The sequence below is a fragment of the Ascaphus truei genome, chromosome 4 (genome assembly GCF_040206685.1).
Source record: "Ascaphus truei isolate aAscTru1 chromosome 4, aAscTru1.hap1, whole genome shotgun sequence".
Lineage (NCBI taxonomy): Eukaryota > Metazoa > Chordata > Amphibia > Anura > Ascaphidae > Ascaphus > Ascaphus truei.
The window spans coordinates 126,629,584-126,654,984 of record NC_134486.1 but is presented as its reverse complement, the minus strand read 5'-3'; the positions used below and the strand labels follow the sequence as shown (position 1 = coordinate 126,654,984).

Genomic DNA, 25,401 nt, shown 5'->3' with positions numbered 1-25,401 from the left:
TACCATTTTCAAATGATCTGAAAATTGCAGTGAATCTTTTAGGGATGCCCGGGGAACCCAGATGTTTCTAGGAACCCCCGGTTGAAAAACATTGTTATAGTGTTTTAAAAACAAATGCACAAACCTCGCTAAAGGAAGCATTATTCTAATTAATGAGATTCGGTCTAGCCAGCATGCATTATAACCTACCAGAATATGAGCTTTGTATGTGCATGTTTCTTCCCTTTTCTTTGTGATAAGAAGCAGTCTATCAAACAGAAACAAAGTGCGCTCGTTTTTGGCTCGCTGAATGCGGAATGTCCCCTCCAAAACCAGCTCCCCGTAACTGGTCAGGTCTGGTCCTTTCCAATTAGTGAGCAAGCTCTGAATCTCCTGAAAAGGCAACAGCAGACATGAGAAAATGTTATCCCTATTCCAGCCAATGCTGTGAGGGTCATATAGTCTCACTTAGAAAGGGCAGTCCTGTCCAATACAAATGTGAACTAAAGACAGTCAGCTTTAATTAACATATTAAACATGCCAGACACCTTAAAAAAAAAGAAAAGAAAAAAAAGATAGAGAGACCGTATTGGGTACGGTCTTTTAAAGACTTTTCTAAAACTTTTATATTTTCCATGATAACCAATACTTTGGGAGGTTTTTACTACCTGTATCTAATGTCTTTGTTTGTGGTCAGGCTTCTGGTTTGACCAATGATGGCACCGTAATTACAATGCAAACAGATTAACATAAGTAGCTGATCTGTTTGAATCCAGTGTCATCTACAAAGAACGATACAACCCCACAGTCATCTTTTATAAGATACAGGTCGTCCTCGCTATCCAACGTTTCACTTTATGGCATATCCAACGCTTTACAATGCAACCCTATGGGCCGTTTTATCGACGCCGGAATGCGTTATCCAATGCTGAACGCCACTTATTAACATGGGACTCACTTTACAACGGTTTGACTATCCAACGCTACTTCCAGAACGGATTCCGTTGGATAACGGAGGACTGCCTGTACAACTGTGAAAAAGTGTTTTACATTTTAGAAGCTAGAGCATGCTTATTTTTAAATATTACATTATGAGAAACAATTCTCTCTTAAAAAAAACAAAGTTAATTAATTTTTTCATATATTCTGCTATATTTTTTTGAAAATCCAAATAACTACAGCTCATCAAAACGTATTCTAAGAAGTCTTGGAGTCTGTGTATTCCACAGCACAGTCGGGTGTATTTTCAACATTGTGGCTGGCCTATATTATTCCGTGTGGGGAAACTTGAATCCGCTAATTCCCCAGGTCAATTCAGGCCATTCGTGCCTAACTACTAATGAATTGCATCAACAGCAGACCCATGAAGGGTGCCGTCAGTGAAGAGAGAGCCAGTGGAATCTCCAGAGAATTACAACAATACAGAATAGCCAATTTCTATGTAAGAAAGCCAATAATCTCATACATTTATCTTGCTTGCTTTGAGATCTGATGAAATCCCCAGATCTTTTGCTACATGGTCACTTGCCAATCAATACAATGGTTTTGGGTCAATAAAAAATAAATAAAAAGGAGAATGATGAAGCAAGCAAATTAAACACTTGCGACTAACGATATAGTTTTCGGAGCATGGTATTGCTGGAGCTTCACGGTGCTGACTGCATACTGGTAATAGGCTCTTTCGCTGAAGGTTTGCTACGTCGGAAAGGTGCACTATAGTATATTACAACTAAACCTTGCTGGGTTTTTTTATATTTTCATTTTGGAACGGACCTTTCCAGCTCCACAGAAACCCTAGGCTCCCGAGACACATACCAATAAAAAAATGTAGCACATTGCAGTCCCCTCCAGGGGAAGCAAAACAGGTTTAAGTCTCCTGCATCATGTGGGCCAATAGGAAGCTGCATGGTTATCCGTTGTAGCTTCCTATTGGCCTGCATGATTGATGCGGGAGAAGTACAGTACCAGCAATACTTCACCAGTAAGTTTCTCTGGGACCAGTGGCTCCCAGGAACTGTAAATAATGTGGTTCAGTTCAGAGATCCCTTGGTTTACATGCTATATATACAGTACACACACAAAATAAATAAATGAAACATTTCAAATAAAGGTCTGGAAGGTGGGACTGCTGCTTTCGTTAATGTATACTATGAAGGGAGTAGGGCAAGAGGTAGGATCTAGCTCTACAGATGGCAGTTCTCCAATTTCTCAAAAAGTTCAATGAAGCCACAATTAGAGACCGGATATGCAAAATGGACATTTCTGATTTTCTTACTTAGAGCATTATATCAAACAGAAGTCTGAAGACTCCCCCTAACTTCTACCCTAGTCCTCTTAAAAGGTCACATTCAGACCACACTAGTTAACCCTTGAAGTCAGAGGGGTCTGCAACATTTGAATGCACACTCTGGCAGATAAGATCATGGTGGCAACAATAAAGGCGTAGTTTGGAGAAAGAAATTAACTATTTAAAAACAAAGCTCGGTTTATGTACTGCAGACCGGTTAGGTGTATCCTTGGCTACAGTCCCTAAGACCGTGACATCAGTTTATCATGCAACGCAGAGTTGTGCATTTGCATCAAGAATAGAAAGGCAACTGCTACCATCTAAATTATTTTGGAAGAACACTACAGGAGCCAACGTCATTTGTTCTTTGCAAACAGGACAGGATCATTTATCTGCAAGATCACGAAAAAGATGCAAACCACCCACCTGCAGTCGGATATCATGCTCATGCTTCCTCTTCATGTCATTGATATGCCATGCTACCCTTTGCATGGTGTCTATGGCATCAAGTACAACATCATAGCCTTCTGTGTCCTTATCCAGGTGATTGGCTATTTCCTGATCGATGAATGAAAGTCAGCAACATCTTTAGCAACATCTGAGAAAATGCTCACCCCTCCTAATTAAACTCAGCACCAACACATATTCAGTATTTCCTGGAAATTCTGGCTGTGCTTTCTATTTAAACACACTTTAATTCTATTACTTCACAAAATAGTACCTCGCTAACATTTCTCTTCGTGTAGAAAACTGGTGAAGAACATAGTCCTGAGTATCCACGTTAATTCATTAATGCTTTGACAGTCAAAATGTGGATTATCTGACTACATAGCAAGATCTTGTAACAGGATAGTAAAAATCCATTCCACCTTTATCCGAGACACAGGTATTGTAGCCTGTCCTCTAAAGAACTCGGCGCTTTGCGTTTTGGGATTTTAGATTAATTTTTAGCCGAGTGGCCAAGTTTGGCGGGGTTTCCTTAACCATTTCAGACAATGTGGCTTGGCATTTCTAATAGTTTCCTCTAGTTTTTCTGGCATCTACACAAGGGCGTGGGGTTATCTGGAAGCTTTATAAGGGTCTGTGTGTTTCTGTATTTGCATCCCTGACGAAGGTGTTGGGTCACCAAAACGTCGGATGGTTTATGACTATGATCAGCCAATAAAATGATCTTTTTGTAATTTATTGCATCTCTCTCTTGGTGTACTCGGCTACCCTTTTGTTCTATATGCAGTTACCCTGACTAGGTTTTTCTATGACCCCCATCACCACTGGCATAGAGGAAGGGATTTGGAAATGAACAGGTATTAAAGTGCCGTGAATTGTTCAGAGAGAACATTTCTTTTTAGCAATCTCATGTTGTGTCATTACGACTGCTTGTAGTAATACAAATGTGTACAGTAGTACTGTTCTCGTTTTATGTCGCCATTTGTTCCAAACTCTTTACAATCATAATTAAGTCTGGGGCATTCATGTACCCACAATTGCAATGCAGTCTTGTCAGCTCATATTTAGTACTGTAGTTTGAATGGCAGTGTCCCACCAAACGGGAAAGAAAAGAACAATTTTGATATAGTCCTCATGGTATCCAATTAGAGCTGTTTAAACTATGTAATAAGTAAGCAGTGACTAGCCTAAGGTCACAGAGCCAGGAATAAAACCCATAAGCGTATGTACTCAAGACCAATACCTTAACTGCCACACCTCACGTCTTCATTCATCTTTAGCCAACCACTGTTTTTGTTCCTTTATTTAACTTTTCTTCTGGCGAGCGCAATAATCTCATTTGATTTGCCAACACCTATTATCTAAAGAACACTTACGTGCAACAGCAAGTGATACTTAAGGATCCTCTGGACAGGTTTCAAAAGGTAGGATCCCAAGGGAAGTGAATGTTGTAAGACTTCCTGACGTTCTCTGAAGAATTTTGCCAGTATTTTATTTCTCATGCATTCTGTGAAGATAGCCACAGATCTGCAAACAGATGTGACACTGTTAAAGAATGTGTGGAGTGTGTTGTGTGTGTGTGTGTGTGTGTGTGTGTGTGTGGGGGGGGGGGGTTGGGCTCTGTAGTGTGGTGTGGATGTATGGTGTGGGGGGGGGGGGGTTATGGTGTGGTTGGGGGGTGTATAGGGTTGCCAGGTGTCCATTATTGAACTGGACTGTCCTGTATTTGGACACTTCGTCCAGTAAAAAAAAAATAGTAATACTGGACATGCATGTGTAAACCTGTATTACCTCTCTGGACATTGTGACTTGACCGGTTTGGGGGGCTGCGGGATTTCACCCAACAGGGCTGTTCAGCTTCCTCCATCCTGATTGGCTGCTGCTGGTAATGCAGCCATTCAGGAAGAGGTGTCAGTAGCCTGAGGGTGTGGCCCAGGGTCATGTTATGTATGGTTGTCCGACATTGAAACAGCACTGGTACACAAACTTATTGGCTCAGCAGAAACAATTTACACATGGGGTTTTGTCTTCTAGTACAGCGGTGCACAAACTGGGGGGGACGCAAGGCTTTTTTTGGGAGAGGGCACGGCTCACTTACCCGGCTTTCGTGTCCACTCGTCTCCATGACAACGTAGCGTCATTTGACGCCACGGGGCCATGTGACATGACACGTTACATGACCCCGAGGCATTATTTGATGCCGCGGGGGGGGGGGGGCGTGACACAGGGGGAGGGCAGGCAGGGGGGCGCAGCGTAGGAAGTTTACGTACCCCTATTCTAGTACACATAGAGCAAATACATTGCACTTTGGTTGGGAAGTTTACACTATAATCATTAAAGTTGTTGGCACAATAGAAAATACAAGTTATAACCCTTACCAAACCTTATAGCACCTAAGCAGCAGGGAACAGCAAACTAGCCAAGGAACATTGCTGCTGCACTAGGAATCTGCTGCTGATGCAGAACATACGGTACAGCTCTTCTCTACCAACGTACTTATATTGGTCTAACTGGATAATGAGGTTAGGTATTTTGATACAACATGAATGAAGGTGATGCACCAGAAGGAATGTTTTAAGAACTCTATCATTGTATTGTGTGCATGCCTTTGACATTTGACAACTTGTTGTCAGTTTACATAGCAATGCATTCGTTTACATGTGAAAACTATTGGACTTCATTGCCAATCGATATTCTTTTCCTGTACATCCAGCTAATTTCAACGCAAAACAAAAGTCTGAATTAGATCAATGTTACACAATAAAATTTCTAAAATAAAAAGCATCTTAAAAAAAACAAAAAAAACTTTATTCACTTACCTAGGGTAATTTGTACAGTATTGTGTATAAATATGGAACTCTTCACTCTAAAGAAAACACAAAATGCATTACATTAAAATGTGAATGTAAATGTGGCCATTATTTTATTTTCTTAAGATTAAAAAAAAAAAAACATTGTTCTTCCCATTGCAATACAAATTCTTTTCACGTTTGTTATGATTTTATATCTGAAAATCTTTAAATCACCTGACCTATTTAAGCCCTTCACTGCTGGATGTTTTCACAGCTTCTTCCTATTTACTGTATCATCGTTATTACGGCTACTTTCCTTCTTCACTGACACGCACACAGTATTGTCCTGGAACAGGATTGTTCATCTCTGTTCCCCCCCTTTGCAGCTCTGCCTGCTAGCCCTTTATATTTCAGTTACATGTTTTCCTTGCTCTGAAAAACTGACAGTGACTGTGTAATCGATACATTATTGTTACACATTCCCTTCTTACACTGCCAGTAGCTGGTTGCCTTGCCAACCTCTGTAAGCCCCTGCCTAAGTGGACTTTTCCATACTCCCCTGTCTGTATTCACAGGTAGCATAGTCCTGTCACTATTCCTGTGTGACAAAGATTACTCTCTTCCTTTTCCGTCCAAAGCAGGCTGAGTGAGTACCTCTCATGCTATCTACCCCCTGGCAAGGCCATTCTGTTTTTACCTTCCCTTGATACAAAGCATTCCACATAGAGAAGCACTCTCTTACCACTCCACAACATCTACAAGTACCCTTTATTTGCTGTGACTTTCCCAATAAAGTTAAGAAAATACATAAGGACTTGTTGTTAAGCTATCTGGCCTCATTCACAACCTACACGTGACCCTGGTTCCAGAATAAGTATTAAACGCACACATACAGCATTACACGCACACATACAGCATTACACGCACACATACAGTATTACACGCAAAAGTAGTCAAGATTGAGCTTTCATCCTACTATCCAATGGTGCCATGTATATTCTTCAACTAACTTGTTGTGGGTGCCAGAATGGCAAATAGTTTTCCATGCTAGATGCAGCCTACCTATTTTGGGACCGATTCCATTTGCAACAGTGTGGCTACTGATTGGACAAAGGATGCAGCTAGTGTCTCACTTTCTGGGGAAGGGAAGGCCATGTCAGGCAATGTGTGGAAAAAAAGGACCTCTCTCCAGTCTCAATGTAGATTTGGCCCAGGAGCACATAGGTCAGGGATTACAGCCCTTCCAGTTAGCAACTTCCTGCCTGTGCAGCACTAGTTACATTCTAGCTCCTCTAGGTTGAAGCTCCTTTGTAATCCAGGTAAAGAGAGAGATGGGAACAGAGAGATTAACTCGGTCCACAGGACAATAAACAAATATCCCATTGTGGATCAAAAAACGAAAGCTATTAATAACAGAATAAAATTATGGCTACCAAAAAAAAAAAAAAAAGAGTACATGTTGCCTTTGTGAGGTCTTTCAATCTGCTAGGAACTAGTTTTCGATCGGCAAGCCACATATGATCTAAATTGCATGATATTTGCTGTTTTTTATACTTAGGCTGCGTCCATGGTATGGACGACCGCATCTGCACGCTGCGCAATCAGACTGCCTCAAGGCAGTGATCGCGTCCATGCGGGCGCGTGGAGGCAGGAGGGGGCACGCGATGTGCGAGAAATCAGTTTAAACTAATTTCCGCGCAATAGGGCGGTCGCGTGAGCGGTTCACCCAATGAGGGCGAACCAGCTCTGTGACGACACTAGGAACGTCCCCCACAGCCCCAGTACTATGGCCAGGGAAACCACCCGCTTTCCCTCCGCCTCCGCGCGCCTCCGTACGGCTGCACTCTCTATGGTCGCAGCCTTAGAAAATACAGAAGCTGGCAGATTGCAGAGCAAAATACATTGCTTAGTGGTGCCAAAAGAAAATCATACTGAAAAAAAATCCCTGCATTAACCTTTGGACCAGAAACCAACTGCCACATAAAAACACAGTGTAGTTATCACAGGATGTGTTTTAATAAATGGAATGCACCATATAAAGCGTTTCTAACATACTTAATCTGCATTTCAAATTACTTCAGTTTCTTATTGCTGCAAATACTGTTACACATTTCCTCATGGGGCAACACGAGAGCAGTTCAGCCGAACACACGCACTCCGGCTGCTTGTATATAATATAGATATATACATGTACATAGAAGTCGAAGTCTATGTCTACCTTGGCCAGCAAGTATCAATAGAATGAAATATCTTCCACTTTGACTCAAACGGAAGGTGTTCAACAAGTGTATTCTGCCTGTGCTCATGTAGGAAAGAAATGTAGAAAATGTGTTGCAGCAAGGTGAAGCAAGGATTGCAATCACAGTACTTGGAAGATCATTGGGGAGGCCTTTATCCAGCAATGGAATCACAAGGGCTGAAGCTGATGGATAAGATCTACAGACACACACAATCCACTAAAGGATGCAATTACCAGCACTGGACACATTTATGCATTGAAAAAGATTTATTGATCCATACAGGGCAACGTTCATCAGGCAGAGATGTGCCCATAGAATAAAACTAGGCTGTTGTAGATCCTTTCATAGTCCACCCTAACCTTCGGGTGACATTGTTTACAAAAAAGGATTACAAAGGATTCATGGTTTATTCTGCATCGGACCATCTTTTAAGCACAATAAATCATAGTTTAAATATAATGGCGCCAGCGGTCATGCAATAGGAAGATGCAACATCATCTATTGTCGCTTCTTATTGGCCCGTGTTTTGGTGACTATTTTAGAAGACCAGCAGCTAAAACCAAGTATCTGGAGAACTGCGGGGCCCTCATCATTAAGGTAAAATTATAACATGTATGATTCCTGCTTTGTGACATACATGTGTGACAAAATATCCATGAACTTCATTTCATCGAATAGTAATACAAAATGTCCAGAAAATATTGCGCAGTAAATTCAGCACACCGGTATTTAGGATCCCTAAAATATGAAGTCTATTGGGCTAATGATGCTAACAATTAGTTTAAGATTCATTACAAATGAGTGAGACTTCGCAAGCCAGTTATCACTATTTGTATAGAAAGCTGGGAAATAGGAGTATTACTGTACGGTTTCTGGGCTGACATCACACTTTTATGTGGCCATCTGGAAAAGAGCGTGTAAATTAACTGGCACCGAGGGGACCATTCAATTGCCAAATGAACCTGAAAATTATGATGGCCCCCAACACTGCAGAGACTGCTTGTTATTTCTGGGTCTCTGGTGCCTGCCCCTTCAACCTCTGTAGAATCATTGTCATTAGGTAACTAATAAAGGGAAGGGGGCCACAAACAGCTGGAGAATGTTCTGTCAGTAGTACAATATTTATCAACACCATCACTGATACCGTTAATATGTGAATATGTTAATATATAAAACGTGTGAAATATAGAATACTCTCATACTTGGACTACAGATAATGGACAAACACCTTTATTCCCATTTAATGACAAGGACAGCGACTATGCTCCATGCACCCTGACATGTGTCCAGCAGAAACAAGGGAAGGCTCACATAGAACGCAGACTTTTCCTATTTCTAGAGCAGGGGTGGCCAACTCCCGTCCTTAAGGGCCACCAACAGGTCAGGTTTTCAGGATATCCCTGCTTCAGCACAGGTGGCTCCATCAGTGGTTCGTTTTTGACTGAGCCACTAGCGCTAAAGCAGGGATATCCTAAAAAAGGACCACCAACAGATCAGGTTTTCAGGATATCCCTGCTTCAGCACTAGTGGCTCAGTCAAAGACCGAAGCACTGACGGAGCCACCTGTGCTGAAGCAGGGATATCCTGAAAACCTTACCTGTTCGTGGCCCTTGAGGACTGGAGTTGGCTACCCCTGGTCTAGACTTCGTTTTGAGAGAAGGATCTAAAGATGTTTGGTTTACCTAGCTGAGTTTCGGACCACCACTCTTTGGTTTGTGGTAACTCCATTCAACATTATTTAGCACAGAAAGTCCGACCAACGCTTTGGATGAATTGGCTACAAGAAAACCACGGCAGCATAAGGGAATTTATTTTGCTTCTAATACAGTACTGTATCTCTACTACTGGTTACGTGCGTCACAAGAGGCAAACCCCACAGAGATATGGTAGTGGGTATCTGCAAGAACACAGAATAAATAAATACAACACTGGGTAGAGAACAGACCATATATGTTGCTGTGCTTTTGGGGCGGCGTTCATGTATACTCATTTGTTACTGATCTAAACTGCACCGCTTTGCAATCTGCAGACTCAGTCTGTCTTAAACGATTCCAAAATGTAGAATAGACACGTTATGATTGCTATTTATCAACTATAATTAAAGATGGTCACTTTGCTTGCACGTAGTGCTTTCTGCCTAAACCCCCTTAAGTTAAATTACATATTAGCAATGTAGAACCTGTCTAGAATATCTTCCCTCATGGAAAAAAAAAAATGTTCACAGGTGGGGACATTACAGGCTGAGCCAATTAATTGGGAGGATCCCTCATAGATCAGGAGAGTTGCCAAGTATGACAAAAGACGTAATCTTAATATTTTTTTTAATCACTATTGACTTTTTTGTTTAAATAGCAATAGATTTGTGTGGAAAGGATTGGGAGAGTTTGGTTTCTGTAGGGAAGGACTAAGCTGCCTAGAAATCCTCTGCCCTGTGGGATTTATTGCTTAACTGTGGCTCTGCAACTTTGGTTTCTCATAACAGGATTGAAACAGCAAATCCCAGGTGTTGTAGGCCTTGGACAGCTGAAGTAGCTTAAAAATGCAGCCGCCTTTCATCATTCAACATATTAAAAGACGGAGTCCCACATAGAACCATAGTGAGTGAGGACAGTGATCGGAGTAACAATTTCGGTGATTGACATCTTTAAAAATGTACACTGTACGTATTTTAAGTAGTTTGTATTAATTTTGGAAATGTTGTTTGTTTTTCATTAACAATGGGGGGTCACTGAAATGGGGATGACTGACAATCTGGTCTCCTCTACCTGCAAGCAAGGTCAAATTATTTATTTGAAACCCCGTCCATTGTAAAACTAGGAAATGAGAAAAAGGGCCAGGGACGAAAGACCGACAAGTCAGCGATAAAAGAAGTAAAACGCACTTTATTGTTGATATGTTTACAAAAAAAATTAAAAAAAGTGTGTGTGATATAGATAAATATATATACACTTTTTTTTTTCTTGAACAAACTTTGAGAAAGGGAGAGAATAAGAAACCCATTTGATAACACTCTGTCACCCTGCTGGATGATTGACAAAATTAAAATTATTTTAATTTTGTCATTAATCATCCAGCATGGTAACAGAGTGCTATCAAATGTTTTTTTTCTCTCTCTAAGTTTGTTCAGTACCAATTACCCAATTAGCAAACCCACCCCCCCCTCATTATTCCAGCAGATGCAGAGGTTTCGCGCGCGCGTGTGTGTCTCTAATACAGCCCAACTCCGTTATAGCGCGCCCCTCGGGGGCCACCCGATCCGACCGCGCTATTACCGGGGTCGCGCTAATTTAAAAAAATAAAATGGCCGCCACGTGCCCTTTCGGGGGGAGGAGAGAGGAGAGAGGAGGGAGGAAGAGATGGAGTGAGGCGCCGGCAGCCCTACACGTCCCCAAGCAGCCACCGTAACTCCCCTGCACTTCAATAAGCAGCCTTACTTCTCCTCCCCCCGCTCCAAACCCCCCCCCGCTCCGATCCCCCCCCGCCCCCCCGCTCCGATCCCCCCCCCCCCCCCTGCTCCGATTCCCCCCCCCCAGCAGCCCCACTTGCCCCGCTCCAATCACCCCCCAGCCCCGCTCCGATGCCAGCCCCGCTACGACCCCAGCCCCGCTACGACCCCCCCGCCAGCCCCGCTCCGACCCCGCCCACCATCCCCACTCTGACCCCCCCCTGCCATCCCCGCTGTATATACACACACACTCATATGCAAGGCAAGTGTTAGAGAGCCGGCAGCTATATCTGTATGTGATGAACACACATATTCAAATGTGTTTAGATGTAGATACAGTCTGTGTGTGTGTGTGTGTGTATGTGTGTGTGTGTATGTGTGTGTGTGTGTGTGTGTGTGTGTGTATGTGTGTGTGTGTATGTGTATGTGTATGTGTATGTGTATGTATATATATATATAGCAACTGTAAATATTACTGTATGCTCATTTGCATGTCTTAGACAGGTCTGCAACCCTGTCTTTCCCCATTATCGCCCAGCATACAGCGCTTCCACTGCAGCAAGGGATTCTGGGAAATGACATGCAAATGAGCACTCAGTGCCACCTTTTGTCTCAAGCTCGTATTACAAAAGCAAATCCTCAAGCCAATGTATGCTGTTTTAAACACAGCTTTTAGACAGAGGCTGGGATGAGATGCAAAGCCATTAAACCCACTCACAGACATGTTTCAACCTTGATGGGTATCATCAGTGCGAGGTTGGTTGTAATGACTAAGCTGGTTTGAGACTAGACTAGGTGGCATTGAGTACTCATTTGCATGTCATTTCCCAGAATCCCTTGCTGCAGTGGAAGCGCTGTATGCTGGGCGATAATGGGGAAAGACAGGGTTGCAGACCTGTCTAAGACATGCAAATGAACATACAGTAATATTTACAGTTGCTTTATGCTTTACTGTGGAGGGTTTTTGTCGCTTTTTTTTACCCACCATAACATATACATATATATACACATACACACACACACACACACACACACACACACACACACACACACACACACACACACACACACTGGTCGACAAATCACCAAAAAAATCTACTCGCCAAACAAAAAAAATCTACTCGCCACCTAGTACCACACGTGTGCTGCTTGGGCCAATAGGAGCTCGCCACGATGTTAAATCCACTCGCCCGGGGCGTGCAAATGTATAGGTTTGTTGAACACTGTATATATACACACATATATATATACACACACACACTTTTTACAGAACTATTTTCGTTATGTTTTTAAAGGCATGAATAACCTAAGGAGCCCAATAAACATTCCACTTATTATGCACTTCTTTTGTTAGAGGGCACTAAACTTCTGTAGCAATTCCATGGCAGTGATAAGCTCTCAACCACCTTACTTGTTTCTGCTTTTTTCCCAAGTGTCCTCCACTAAAGGTTCTTTTTTGAGAAAAACAAACCTTACAAGCACTTCTGTACACATGAAGATGAGACCCGGGAAATGTCCAACGCTCCGTATGCTACAATTTCCTCTAGGAAGAGCTCTCATGTTGGTACATTGAAAGGTTTTACAACCTATAACAAATTAAGTCGCATTCTCTTCATTCTCACTGTCTTTATGTCAAACACATTAAGCAAGCATTTCTTAAAGTACAAAAAAGTAGAGCAAAAATGGACAGAGTTTAAAGATGGCTGCCGTCTCGAGGACTGTCTATTCGTCAAAAGAAACCTTGAAGGTTTGCCCGTCAGGCACGTGTGACATCATGATACACAGCACGTATTGAAGCACTGAGCTTCGGTTGTGCAGCAGACTACTCTCCCCACGCTCACATTAATGACATGGTTGACAAGCTTTCATGTGATATAGAGGACAGAATACTGTATATTGGATCTATTTACTGTATATTGGATCTACTGGGACGTCCCATAATAACATGTTGGTGATCCCTTTATATACATATAGCTGCAGGGAGTTCTGTTCTATTTTAATTATAATTTGTTTTTGTGCTTTACTTTTTTCAATGTATAATAATAATAGTGTAGTTTTATTGAATGAAAATATAAGGGTGCACTCTGAAACAGGGATCTTTTCTCTCTCTCTGTATCTCAATGTACTACATCTTGGTAAAACATTTTTATAAATAAAGAAATCAATCTTGACAATAGACTTCAAAAGCATTAATAAATAGAGGCCATTCCTTAGACCAAGAGTGCTCAAACTAGGGGGGAGGCGGCCGTTACAGAGGCCCAGCACTCTTCCCAAAGGCATTTAAATTAAATGCCGGGGGATCGCGTGAGGCCTCTGCGGCAGGGGGAGGGAGGGAAGAGGAGGCAGGGGGAGGGAGGGAAGAGGAGGGAAGAGGAGGTAGGGGGAGGGAGGGAAGAGGAGGCAGGGGGAGGGAGGGGGGAGGGAAGTGGAGGCAGGGGGAGGGAGGGAAGTGGAGGCAGGGGGAGGGAGGGAAGAGGAGGCAGGGGGAGGGAGGGAAGAGGAGGCAGGGGAAGGGAGGGAAGAGGAAGCAGGGGGAGGGAGGAAAGAGGAGGCAGGGGGAGGGAGGGAAGAGGAGGCAGGGGGTGGGAGGGAAGAGGAGGCAGGGGGAGGCAGGGGGAGGGAGGGAAGAGGAGGCAGGGGGAGGGAGGGAAGAGGAGGCAGGGGGAGGGAGGGAAGAGGAGGCAGGGGGAGGGAGGGAAGAGGAGAGAAGAGGGAGGGAGGGAAGAGGAGGGAAGAGGAGGCAGGGGAGGGAGGGAAGAGGAGGCAGGGGAGGGAGGGAAGAGGAGACAGAGGAGGGAGGGAAGAGGAGGCAGGGGGAGGGAGGGAAGAGGAGGCAGGGGGAGGGAGGGAAGAGGAGGCAGGGGGAGGGAGGGAAGAGGAGGCAGGCCGAGGGAGGGAAGAGGAGGCAGGCCGAGGGAGGGAAAGAGGGAGGCAGGGGGGGGAGGGAGGGAAGAGGAGGCAGGGGGAGGGAGGAAAGAGGAGAGAAAGGAGGAGGGAGGGGAAGCGGAGGGAAGAGGGAGGCAGGGAAGCGGAGGGAAGAGGAGGCGAGGGGAGGGAGGGAAGAGGAGGCAGGGGAGGGAGGGAAGAGGAGGCAGGGGAGGGAGCGAAGAGGAGGCAGGGGGAGGGAGGGAGGGAAGAGGAGGCAGGGGGAGGGAGGGAAGAGGAGGCAGGGGGAGGGAGGGAAGAGGAGGCAGGGGGAGGGAGGGAAGAGGAGGCAGGGGGAGGGAGGGAAGAGGAGGCAGGGGGAGGGAGGGAAGAGGAGGCAGGGGGAGGGAGGGAAGAGGAGGCAGGGGGAGGGAGGGAAGAGGAGGCAGGGGGAGGGAGGGAAGAGGAGGCAGGGGGAGGGAGGGAAGTGGAGGCAGGGGGAGGGAGGGAAGAGGAGGCAGGGGGATGGAGGGAAGAGGAGGCAGGGGGAGGGAGGGAAGAGGAGGCAGGGGGGAAGAGAGGAGGCAGGGGGGTGCAGCAGGGAAAGTTTGCGCACCCCTGCATTAAACAATGGCTATAACAATTTAGTGAATAGAAATGTTTGATGGGCCAGTCAATTCAGCAATGAAGAGATAAAGTCGAACAATTAATTAAAATTAATGCTAAAATAGTTCTATACATTCAATTGCCTGTAGATTTTAGATCAGGAACACAAAACTTACCTGCCAAAAACAAAAAATCATCCATAAGTCATCTTTCTTTGGCAAAGAGAACATGCACTAGCTTGGAGCATAAATGACACGTGTTTTAATTTTTCTCGTTTCCTTTAAAATCAGAAATATAATTCACGTTTGAATGTTTGAATGTTTGCCAGACAATACTTCCCAAAACGAATATCAAATGCTCCATAACTAAACTTTTCACCATTTGTGAAATATTAACGCCTCAGACCAGGCTGCATTGCAGTTTAAATTATTAAAAAAAAAATTATTACAGAATTGAAGCAGGGGGTCTCCGGAGCTGAACTGTGTTAATTTCAGCCCCGGGGACTGTGTGCCTAACATAATGGCAGCTTTAAATGTCCCGCGGGCCAATAGAAAACTGTGATGCCATCTGTTACTGCTTCCTATTGGCCAGCGTGACCAGAACATTTAAGCTTCAAAGTGATACCGGCAGCACCTACGGAGGAGGTAAGTATGGAAGCAGGAGGGTTCCCAGAGCTGAAATTAACAGTTAAGGTCCAGAGACCCCTTGCTTCAAAACTGTAATATTTTTTTTTAAATGATATATTATATACACACATATACATACACGTAACATACAGTATCCTTTGCTTTAAGCTTTATAGTGCTTTTTATGATGTACCGGGCACAGAATTAGGACTTCTGGCATGCCAGGGCATGGGCTACGTCATAGTAAAATGCTAGTTGGGCTGAACGGGCAGACTTCTCCCACGCAGTGCTTGGCTGATGCAAATGGAAGTAGAACCCCGTCCACTTCAGATTCCAACAGCTGGGCAGAGGTAGTGGTCACCTGATCGCTGCTGACGGAACACATGGTCGGAAATGCCAGTGGTCCAATGGTTTTTAAGAACAATTATTTACTTCTTTATTGATCAAGTTGTTTAACAATGCAGTACTGTGACAGAGTGCTTTTAGGAGGTAATACCTTAGATAACTACAATATCAACAGAATATTAAGGTTACAAATATACACTGAAAGTAAATACACTGAGCCTCTTAGTATGGACACCCTGTAGAACGGCAAGTCATGTTCTATATAATGTCATACTAGTTCATGCCAAATACTAATATTTCATGTAGTTGTGATGCCTTACGTTAAACAAAGATGGTTTATATACTGTATTTGTTACAAATGAGTATTCTTAAAATGTAACCATTAACTTTTTGTACACTTTTTGCTGGAAATCATTGCCACGCCCTAGTGCCAGGCAAAAGGTTGCATCAAAAGTAGGGTAAAGGAGTTATTGCTTACAAGCACAAGCCATGATTTAAGTCTATCTGTTTAATTGAATTCTTACCTTTGAAACAAAACATTCAGCTATCGCAACTGGGTCATTGTCACAGTTTTCCAACTCTTGAAGAAGTTCACTAAGAAAATACAGAACATGTCAGCTTTCAAAATACAATAAATTAGGGATATTTTATGTCAGAGTATTCTTAGAATGGGACAAATTGTCCAGCAGAAGTGTTATTAAGCAACCTTTTATTAAAGAAAGTGTTAAGTTAAGGCACATATAGCAAGGGGAAAAAAAATCAATAAGTGCTCCTCTCTAACTGAGCTGATATGCTGCAAAATTGCAACAATGCAAAGCTATTGCAAGATTAATCAATTCCTATTTGGGAAACAGCGAGCAGAGGCATCTTAACGCTCCCTGAACCTCTATGTGTCCAACTTCTAAGAGGACGTTTGGAAGGGCAAAGGTCAAGAAAGAGGGTAGGGCAGCTGCATCTATACACAAATTGAGAAATGGGACGTTTTTAATGGAATAAAAACTTTTTAAGAGATCAACATTGTACTGCAACGGTCATGTTAGTGATATGAGGGCTGACAAGATTTATTTATTTTTTAAGTACCAAGGGGTCTACCATCAACATACATGTAAAGTATTATTTAAAAGCATGAGGTGACATACTTCATTACACACAAGTTTTGAATTGCAACATGGAGCTTAAAGACCCAAGCATACCAAAAACAACATGAACTAAATGTCTTCCTTATCGATGTCCCTCCTTTAAGTTGTTTTACCTGTTATTACAGTCCTACATTTTCCCACATAGAATAAGGCCACATTCTTCCCATGAAGGCAGCTTTCCTCTCCAGTGGTAGAACACTCACTCACTTTCCCGACAACTACATTGTCCCCGCCCTTCCTACTGACTGTATCAGCACTGGATCGGACGTGCTACAATACTCCTTCCTTATCATGGGGGTATGGAATTTCGGCAGAGAAATGTCAAGTCTTTTTTTAGTTACTGAGAGAACTAAAAGGACCATGTATTATTATTGCTTAAAAAAAAAAAAAAAACAATTCTGAACCATGTACAGCTGCAACCCAGAATTCTTGAGAACTAAATAAAAAAAACATATTTAAAAAAGCTACGCTCACTTGGATTTTATGTAGAAGCATCATTTTACAGCAACGTTGAATAATACATAGATGCTGTTGGCAGACAAGAACAATTTGGCCCAACTCGTGCAGCTCCCTTCCGCCTATCCCATTCATTTTTAATATTGATACTTTACTGGCTTGAGATAGCAGCTTGTCCCATGCATCCCTTCAATAAATAAATCCTAACTTATCCCCCCCCAAGCTTGAAACACACAATTTCTACAACTATTTTACTAGCAATGCTGTACCTTCTATATCTGGCTCATTACCCCAATCATTAGATAGACACCATTCCCACAGTTGAAAGTCATTCATATCCAATTCAGGTTTATTCCAAATGGAAAAAAAAAAAAAAAAGAAAGGGAAGTTACAGGAGCAAGATATATATTTTTTTTAATCTGGTGTCTAGACCCTTTTTTCCCCCACACAGTCTATCATCAACGATCAACTTACCTATTGAAATGGTAGATATCTCGTATGTTTCCAAACAAGGCTGACCGCTCTTCTGTCCCCAGGGAAAGCCTGGATTGGTCAGTTATACAATCGAGATAATCCTGCAAACAAAAAGAGGGAGAAACTTAGAGGGAAAAAAAACTCTAGAGCTCTAGTGGAGAGCTAAATGGAGCCATCATTAATTGTGCAAGATGAATCCTCAATATCAGTTTCATGTTATTATTTCAACCGTCCTTTCAGTGGTTTCATTGTGGATAAACAGTCACTCTATTATGGAAGATAACAATACTTGCCTGTCCACTAAAGGATCGCGCAGAATGGAGGGGACCATGTTATGCAGACAGAAAGGTGTGCGGTTTTATTTGGATACACAGAAATGTATTCATACTTCAAGATCACACTGACAGTCTAAGTGTCCTAATTTTGTTCTTGCTGTCAATTACATGTTTTTCCACAAAATGTCAAGTCAAAGTAGGGCTCTCGCTTTTCTTTTAAGCGGGGTTTGCTGGAATTAGGAGAAGTTATGGAACTAGTGGAGGAAAAGAAGCTTTAAAAAATCATAAAGTGAAGAATGATACAATTATAGAATAAGAGTGCAATCTAAATGAAAAAGCTTATTTAAATCGGACTTGGCATCTTTTAAGCATTGGGTAACAACCACTATATGGCAACTTCAGGTAAATGATCAAGTACAGCCCGTTAACCAACCCATTTGGGTTTACACGCTTTACTCTACTTACACTTTAAGGGGCTAACAGTCTTAATGGGTTAACTGCGTGGGCTCACTCAGGTTACACCCCTCCCCATCATGTGATGTAAGATGACTGTGCAAAGTAGTGACCAGTGATGTCAGTATAGGGATATATATATATATATCAGAAAATAGCCGTGTTAGTCCAGTGCAGAATAAATGAGTTCTTCAGTATTAGGTGATACCTTTTTTTATTGGACTAACAATTTGTCATGGGACATAAATATATATATATATATATGTTTGTGAACCACTTGCGTTTTCACATATTTCAAACCTAAAATGTTGTTCGATTTTAATCTAAATCCTAATAATCGATAAAGATAACTTGATCATACAAATTCCACAAAAACATGGTACTTTTTCAACATTTATTTATCCAGAAATGATTCAACATTCAATATCCATGTGTGAAAAAGTATGTGAACCTTTAGGTTCAGTACCCCTTGAGCAGCAATGACTTCAACAAAGTGTTTCCTGTAATTGCTGGTCAGTCTCTCACATCGGTTTTCTTGGCACATGTGACCACCCTGCGCGTTTTGCTGTTGATTCCTCAGGTGTACCTTAGCGACAGCGAAACGCGTAGTGTCCCCACTGCACATGTGCCAAGAAATCCAGTTGACCAGATGAGCAAGGGTGTACAGACCGCTCTGTCCGGTGAACATTTCAGAACTCTCTCATCCGAATCACATGACGCAGAAGTCATGAGTGTTTGGTATACTGTACTATTTGTGAGAGGACGCCCACCCGATGCTGAGATGAGGTTCCAGCTGTTACTGATTTTGAGTCGGTTGTACTCTACATGCGATTGTTTTACACAAAAATAGGAGTGTGTTGTGCATAGGTTTTTACCCGATTTTTATTAAACTGTATTACGTTATGGTTTTCTCTCAGTTTCCCTCATGTTGAGCTTGGAGATCAACTTGCCCTGAAAATGTGAATCCCCCTGGAATTTGCCAACAAATTTTTCCTTACACACACACACACACACACACACACACACACACACACACACACACACACACACACACACACACACACACACACACACACACACACACACACACACACACACACACACACACACACACACACACACACACACACACACACACACACACACTTTTTCTCACTTTTCAATTCATTGCATTTCCTTTGCACCAGTGGTATGCTCTTGCTTTTAAGAGACAGTTAAAGAGGCCCCACGCTCTCCTCCGACAATCAGTTTAAGGCCGCGCTTATAGTAGCGGCTAAGACGATGGCGCACTGCGGCATCACAAGTACTTGAAGTCAGTCGCGGGTGCCCATAGTGGGAGCAACCGCGATGGCGCTGCGCAGCGTCCAAAATCGCCGAAGTCAGTTGATTTTAAGTTTGTGTGCAGCTGCCGCATGACATCAGCGTCACGTGAAGAGGTTCAGCCAATAATGGCGAACCGCTAACGTGACATCATGGGCCACACCTCCGCCACGCCCCCTGTTGCCTTCCTGAGGTCTCCTGCACCTCAGTGCAACAATTGCTATAGCGACGGCAGCAGTTGCGAGCACGGCGCCCTAGCCACTACTATAAGCGCGGCCTAAGTGTTGTGGGGAAGCGCGTGGGGTCTCTGTAACCACGGGACTCGGTGCAGAGGCACAGATGGCACGGTCATCAAGCCGGCCCTGATTATAACTTCCCCAGCATAGGAGTGAGAGCTACCAGGTGATGAAGACCAGAATAATATTGTTTGCCACAAGCTCCTGTCATGTAACCGGTATGTCCAAGTCTGTGAAGCATTATTGACAGATGACCAATAAAGCACCTTTTTGTTTATACAAGTTCCTGGCGCCCATGCTTGTTATATTCAAACCACCACGCCCAGCCTGCACCTACCCAACACCCCACAAAAGGTATGAGAGACGGAGCACTGCCTATGTATATAGTCAATCTGATGTAACCTATGTAACAGCCGGGTAAGGAGAGTTACAATTGAGATAGCATTAAGGCAGCATTTTTAGCAGATCATAAGTTAAAAGGGCAAAACTGTGTGTTAAAAGCTCCTGGGGTAGCAGAAAGGTTAAACTGCAGTATTTGCTTGGGAAGTGAAACCCTAAAACCGGCAATCCTAGGGATAGACAGAAAAGTAGTATAATAGGTATAGGGTACAATGACTATTTTAGATTATGAACACAGTATATATAAATGTAGCACATTCCACTCCAGACAACACGTCATAGTAGAACTCAAAATAGAACAGATTTGCCATAGGCTTCAATGATCATGTCGGCACTGACTATTGCATTATATCCCAGCATAATGCAGTAGTGTTACTGCAACATTATACTTTAAACATACAATTTGATGTTGGTACATCATAGATTTACATTCACCGTATCCTAATAAACTACAATCATACCCCGCATTAACGTACGCAATGGGACTGGAGCATGTACAGTATGTAAAGCGAAAATGTACTTAAAGTGAAGCAGTCCCTTTTCCCCCACTTATCGATGCATGTATAGTACTGTAATCGTCATATACGTGCATAACTGATGTAAATAACGCATTTGCACCAGGCTCTATAGTCTCCCCGCTTACGCACAGCTTCGGTACAGGTAGGGAGCCGGTATTGCTGTTCAGGACGTGCTGACAGGCGCATGTGTGAGCTGCCGTTTGCCTATTGGGTGATATGTCCTTACTCGCGAGTGTACTTAAAGTGAGTGTCCTTAAATCGGGGTATGCCTGTAATAATATACCTCACATAAAACAAGAAAGCAACTTCTCTAATACGATCTTGACCTTGCATCTCCTGAAATATTAGATTTTTGCCAAGTAACCATGTTTGTACATCACCATTTTGATGCCCTGAATCAACGATTCAAAATGCTTGTGCTATGTTTTTAGTGTAGTACATTTAATTAAAAAAAACACAACCAAATGGTAAAAAACTAATATAAAGAAAATGTAAAAAATGATTTTGTTTACAAGTTAAAAAGAAACATCTTCAACTAAGAACAAAAAGTGAACGAATGTCCGTGGCATGTTTAAGAGGTAAAATATATGATTTTCGCCTTAAAAAATCCTGGACTTCTTTTCGCATTATTAAATCATTTGTAGGCCTTGAATACTTCATATCTGCTTTCCATAAACGTAGGAACAATATAATATGTTGGTGACATTAGTCTATGTTGCATTACTTTAGTGGAGCTGCATAATGACATCCATTTTGCCGGCACTGCACTTCTCACGCCACCATGAAAGCACAATGTAGCTTTTCCCAGAAGTGCAGGAAAAAGGGGCAAGCTGCATTTTCCATCATTTAGCGGCTGTGTCTTTGGAAAACAGAGTGTACATATTCACACCTGTGAGGCACTGAGCCTGGAGCAACCCATGTCCTCAGATCATGAGTCTGATTGAATTATGCATGCAAAACAAGTCAAAAGGAAATCCCTAGGGGGGGGGGGGGGGGAATCTGTCTCAAAGCCGACCTTGTTTTTTTTTACCTACAGGTAGCTTTCTTTTGAGGTAGATGCAAGTTTATGGCAAAAAGATTAATAGGTGAAATGAAAGATGGGCGACATTTCACTAAACCGTCCATGAAAACCAAAACAGAGCAGATAAGAAACATTTTGAAAAAAAACTATTTAAACCAAGTAAAATTACGTTCCACATCATACATATTCTCTGGTTTTCTTTACTCGCTGTAGACTGCACACAATTTTCTGTTTGGTACATTATTTTATTTACTTTGCGACCATTTCTGGTACCAGAGGGCTTAATCTATTGTTCTGCAATTCACTGCTGTTCCCCTTGGCAGCGAAATGTTTAATATTCCTTGTACTTGTCAACAGGCATATTTTAATTCAGTTACCAATTAGATTGTAAGCTCTGCGGGGCAGCTACTCCTTTCCCTACGTGTCACTTTTATGTCTGGAGCACTTCCTCTCATTATGTGTTATTTGTATTATTTCTTATTTATATGATTATCACATGTATTACTGCTCTGAAACGCTATGTACATTAATGGGGCTTTATAAAGATATACATACATACATACAGTTAACATATACATACGCCCCTAATCCACAGTGACTATACAATTCTCATTCCTATTCTTCCAAAGTACACATGATAAAGTCTTAGGCCGCGCGTATAGTGCCCGCGACGGGCGACGTCACCGCTAGCAAAAGTTATATTTCGCTTTGCGGCGGCGGCGCGGGCTTACCGGCATTTGATTGGTTCAGGGGCGGTCACGAGGCCACAGCCCTTGAAAAATCAAAAATTGCCAGCTTCCAAAATTCGCAACGTGACATAGCTCAGTCGCATTGTTACCTTCGCGCTTACTATAAGCGCACGCAATGCATTTGTTTTTGGGCGACGTCGCATCGCCGGTCGCGGGCATTATACGCACGGCCCTAAGATTTTTTTCATTATCATGTTTTCAATAGGTCTGCCGCTGAAGAACAGGCAAAACTAAACTAATTAGAAGTGCGCTGCCAAGAAGCGGCTCATTACAAGGCATGTGACCTCTACATCTAACCAATAGAGATAAACAAAACGGTGGCGAGGGAATCAAATAATATTTGTGTTTCTCCGTCCTTCTAAACAGAAAATACACGACGTACAGCAAATCTTTCTTTTGCAACTTGTTCATCATATTCAGGAGAAGGGGTTATAGACCAGGAAATTCCGCTAGCAGATGGAATATATCCAATGCCAGGCGTTTGCACATCTTTTTTTTCAGGGTCCTAAGACAGATTTGTTTTTTTTTGATCGTCAACGTAGACGCTATTCAGATGGACACAGAAGTGCATAGATTTGAAGCTGAAGCAGTTACTACTCAAACCTTTTTGGCTGCTGTTCTTCAAGCATAGGCTTGGGAACACCTGTCTCAGACCATTGTTCAATTGCCGGACCCCAAGGCAACTAGAGTTACAAGAGTTTTGTATAGCCTCTAAGAATATACATAAATATAGAGTGTATTGTTTAAGTGACCCCGCAGGACAACAGAGCAGACTGTGAGAAAGCAGTATGAGAATCACAGTCAGGGAGCCAAAGGTTACAGAAAGGAAAGGGGAAAAAAGAGCACATTTATCATTGGGCTGAATATCATTTTGCCAATGTAGTGTGAAAGTGTTTCAGGGATGCTTTCATTCAGCAGGAGGTATTCTTATTACGTGTTGTCATATACAATTTCACACCTGTCTTTTCATGGCCGGCTTTAAATTTGATTTATTCTTTGCTGTTGACCTGCACCAGAATCCCAGTTTTCCTTTTATAATAATATTTCCTGCTGCCAGGTGTGTTTGCCGGTATATTTAGTAATAAAGACAGCCTTTCAAATTAAGTTTATTTTATTATTTGTCGGTCTTCTGTATTTTTACCAATTCATTTAAAACCCAAAAACTTATTGTTCAGTTCTCTGCTGTGTAACCGAGGACATTTTGTTTTTCCGTGCTTAATGGTAACTCTTAAAGAGCCACTTCCTCATTTCTATTGGGTCTTAGGGAAGTCATTTCTACCAGATACAGTACTTCTTCTGCTACACTTCTTTCTATTTGACTTATGTTGAAATCAAAATTGGGTTGAAAAAAATAAATAAATAAAAAAGGAGGCAGTTATTTTACAGGTCTCAAATACAGATAATAAAAAGAAAAAACTAAAGCTTTTACTTACCATAAATATGAATGAAATAAATAAAGGAAAGTTTAAACCAGTATTTTAAATATTTATACTTCTGTGATTTATTTGAAAAGGGCATTAATCGCCTACATTTAACCCACTGGACATGTTATTGCCATTAGTTTGCTTAGGAAGAAATAAATAGTTGCAATGAATTAACGTGCCACATTGCTTTCAAAATAATTTTAACTTGATTACTTTTAAAGGAACAATCCCAGCAATATTCTACATGTGCTTTAAAAATAAATCCGTTCTGTAGTATTAGATAACTTACTGCATATTGTATTTTATTTATTCAACTCAATGCCATTTTTAATGAGTTTTAATATACTGAGCATCCTTTGATTTCTATAGGTTTTAGTCACCCGTTTGTGATAATTTGTTGCCAATATTCCCAGCAGTTTGAGCTGCAAACTATAACAATAGATAATGTTACCTTAGTAATATAACAATACATTGTAGCTGCTGAGTTACACTGACTGGAGGATTGATTGAAACTGAAAGGCAGCCATTTAGTGAACCCTGAGAAGCAGGATCTTTGCTGATCGATCACAGGAGAACTAATTGACCAGCAGTTTAGGTAATTAGTTTTCAATGTAGGTTTCAAAGGCGGCATAGATTTTTTTTTTTAAATTGTTTTTTTTTGTTTTAAGTGCTGCTTGGACTGCCTGTTTTATGCAAACAAAGAGAATGGTCACAAAAATAGATAAAGCAACTGGGACTCCGATGTTTTGCAAAAATATAAAGCACAATTTACTATATAAATCCAGGAAAGGGGACTCTGTGCAGACTGATATAATAAATTGTCCTTAATAGGTTTGCAAACCTGTGAAAGATGATTTTATATATATATATATATATATATATATCATTTAAAAAATATAGAATATATATTCTATACATACACATTAAAAAGGACAAGCACTCCGAAATGAAAAAAAATAAAGTGCTATTAACGCAACGTTTCGGCTCATACTGGAGCTCTAGAGAAAGGCTCCAGTGGGAGTATATAAAACTTCACCCAAAATTCAGGACCAGGAAAGGAGACAGCAAAAGGAGTAGATGCAAAAAAAATATTTAATGTAAGGTATATCCAAGACCAACATTTCAGAGCCAACACAAGGCCCAATCATCGGGGAGGGGGTATGCATCTATTTATGTATGTACAGTTAGGTCCAGAAATAATTGGACACTGATACAAGTTTTGTTTTTTCGACTCTGTACCAAAATAAATTCAAGTTACAGTTAAATATTGAACATGGGCTTAAAGTGCAGTCTATGAGCTTTAAT

General features: G+C 42.0%; 1 protein-coding gene across 8 annotated transcripts in view; it reads right to left on the bottom strand.

Moving 5' to 3' along the window:
- Positions 1-25,401, bottom strand: part of PLEKHG1 (pleckstrin homology and RhoGEF domain containing G1) — a 283,450-nt gene that overhangs the window by 26,738 nt on the left and 231,311 nt on the right. For all 8 annotated transcript variants that reach the window (XM_075596564.1, XM_075596565.1, XM_075596562.1 and 5 more), the window contains 6 exons: positions 17,702-17,802; positions 16,157-16,226; positions 5,533-5,579; positions 4,090-4,240; positions 2,693-2,824; positions 190-372 (listed from right to left, as the gene is read on the bottom strand). In XM_075596564.1, the coding sequence (XP_075452679.1) occupies positions 190-372; positions 2,693-2,824; positions 4,090-4,240; positions 5,533-5,579; positions 16,157-16,226; positions 17,702-17,802 (684 nt within the window). The remainder of the gene's footprint in view (positions 1-189; positions 373-2,692; positions 2,825-4,089; positions 4,241-5,532; positions 5,580-16,156; positions 16,227-17,701; positions 17,803-25,401) is intronic.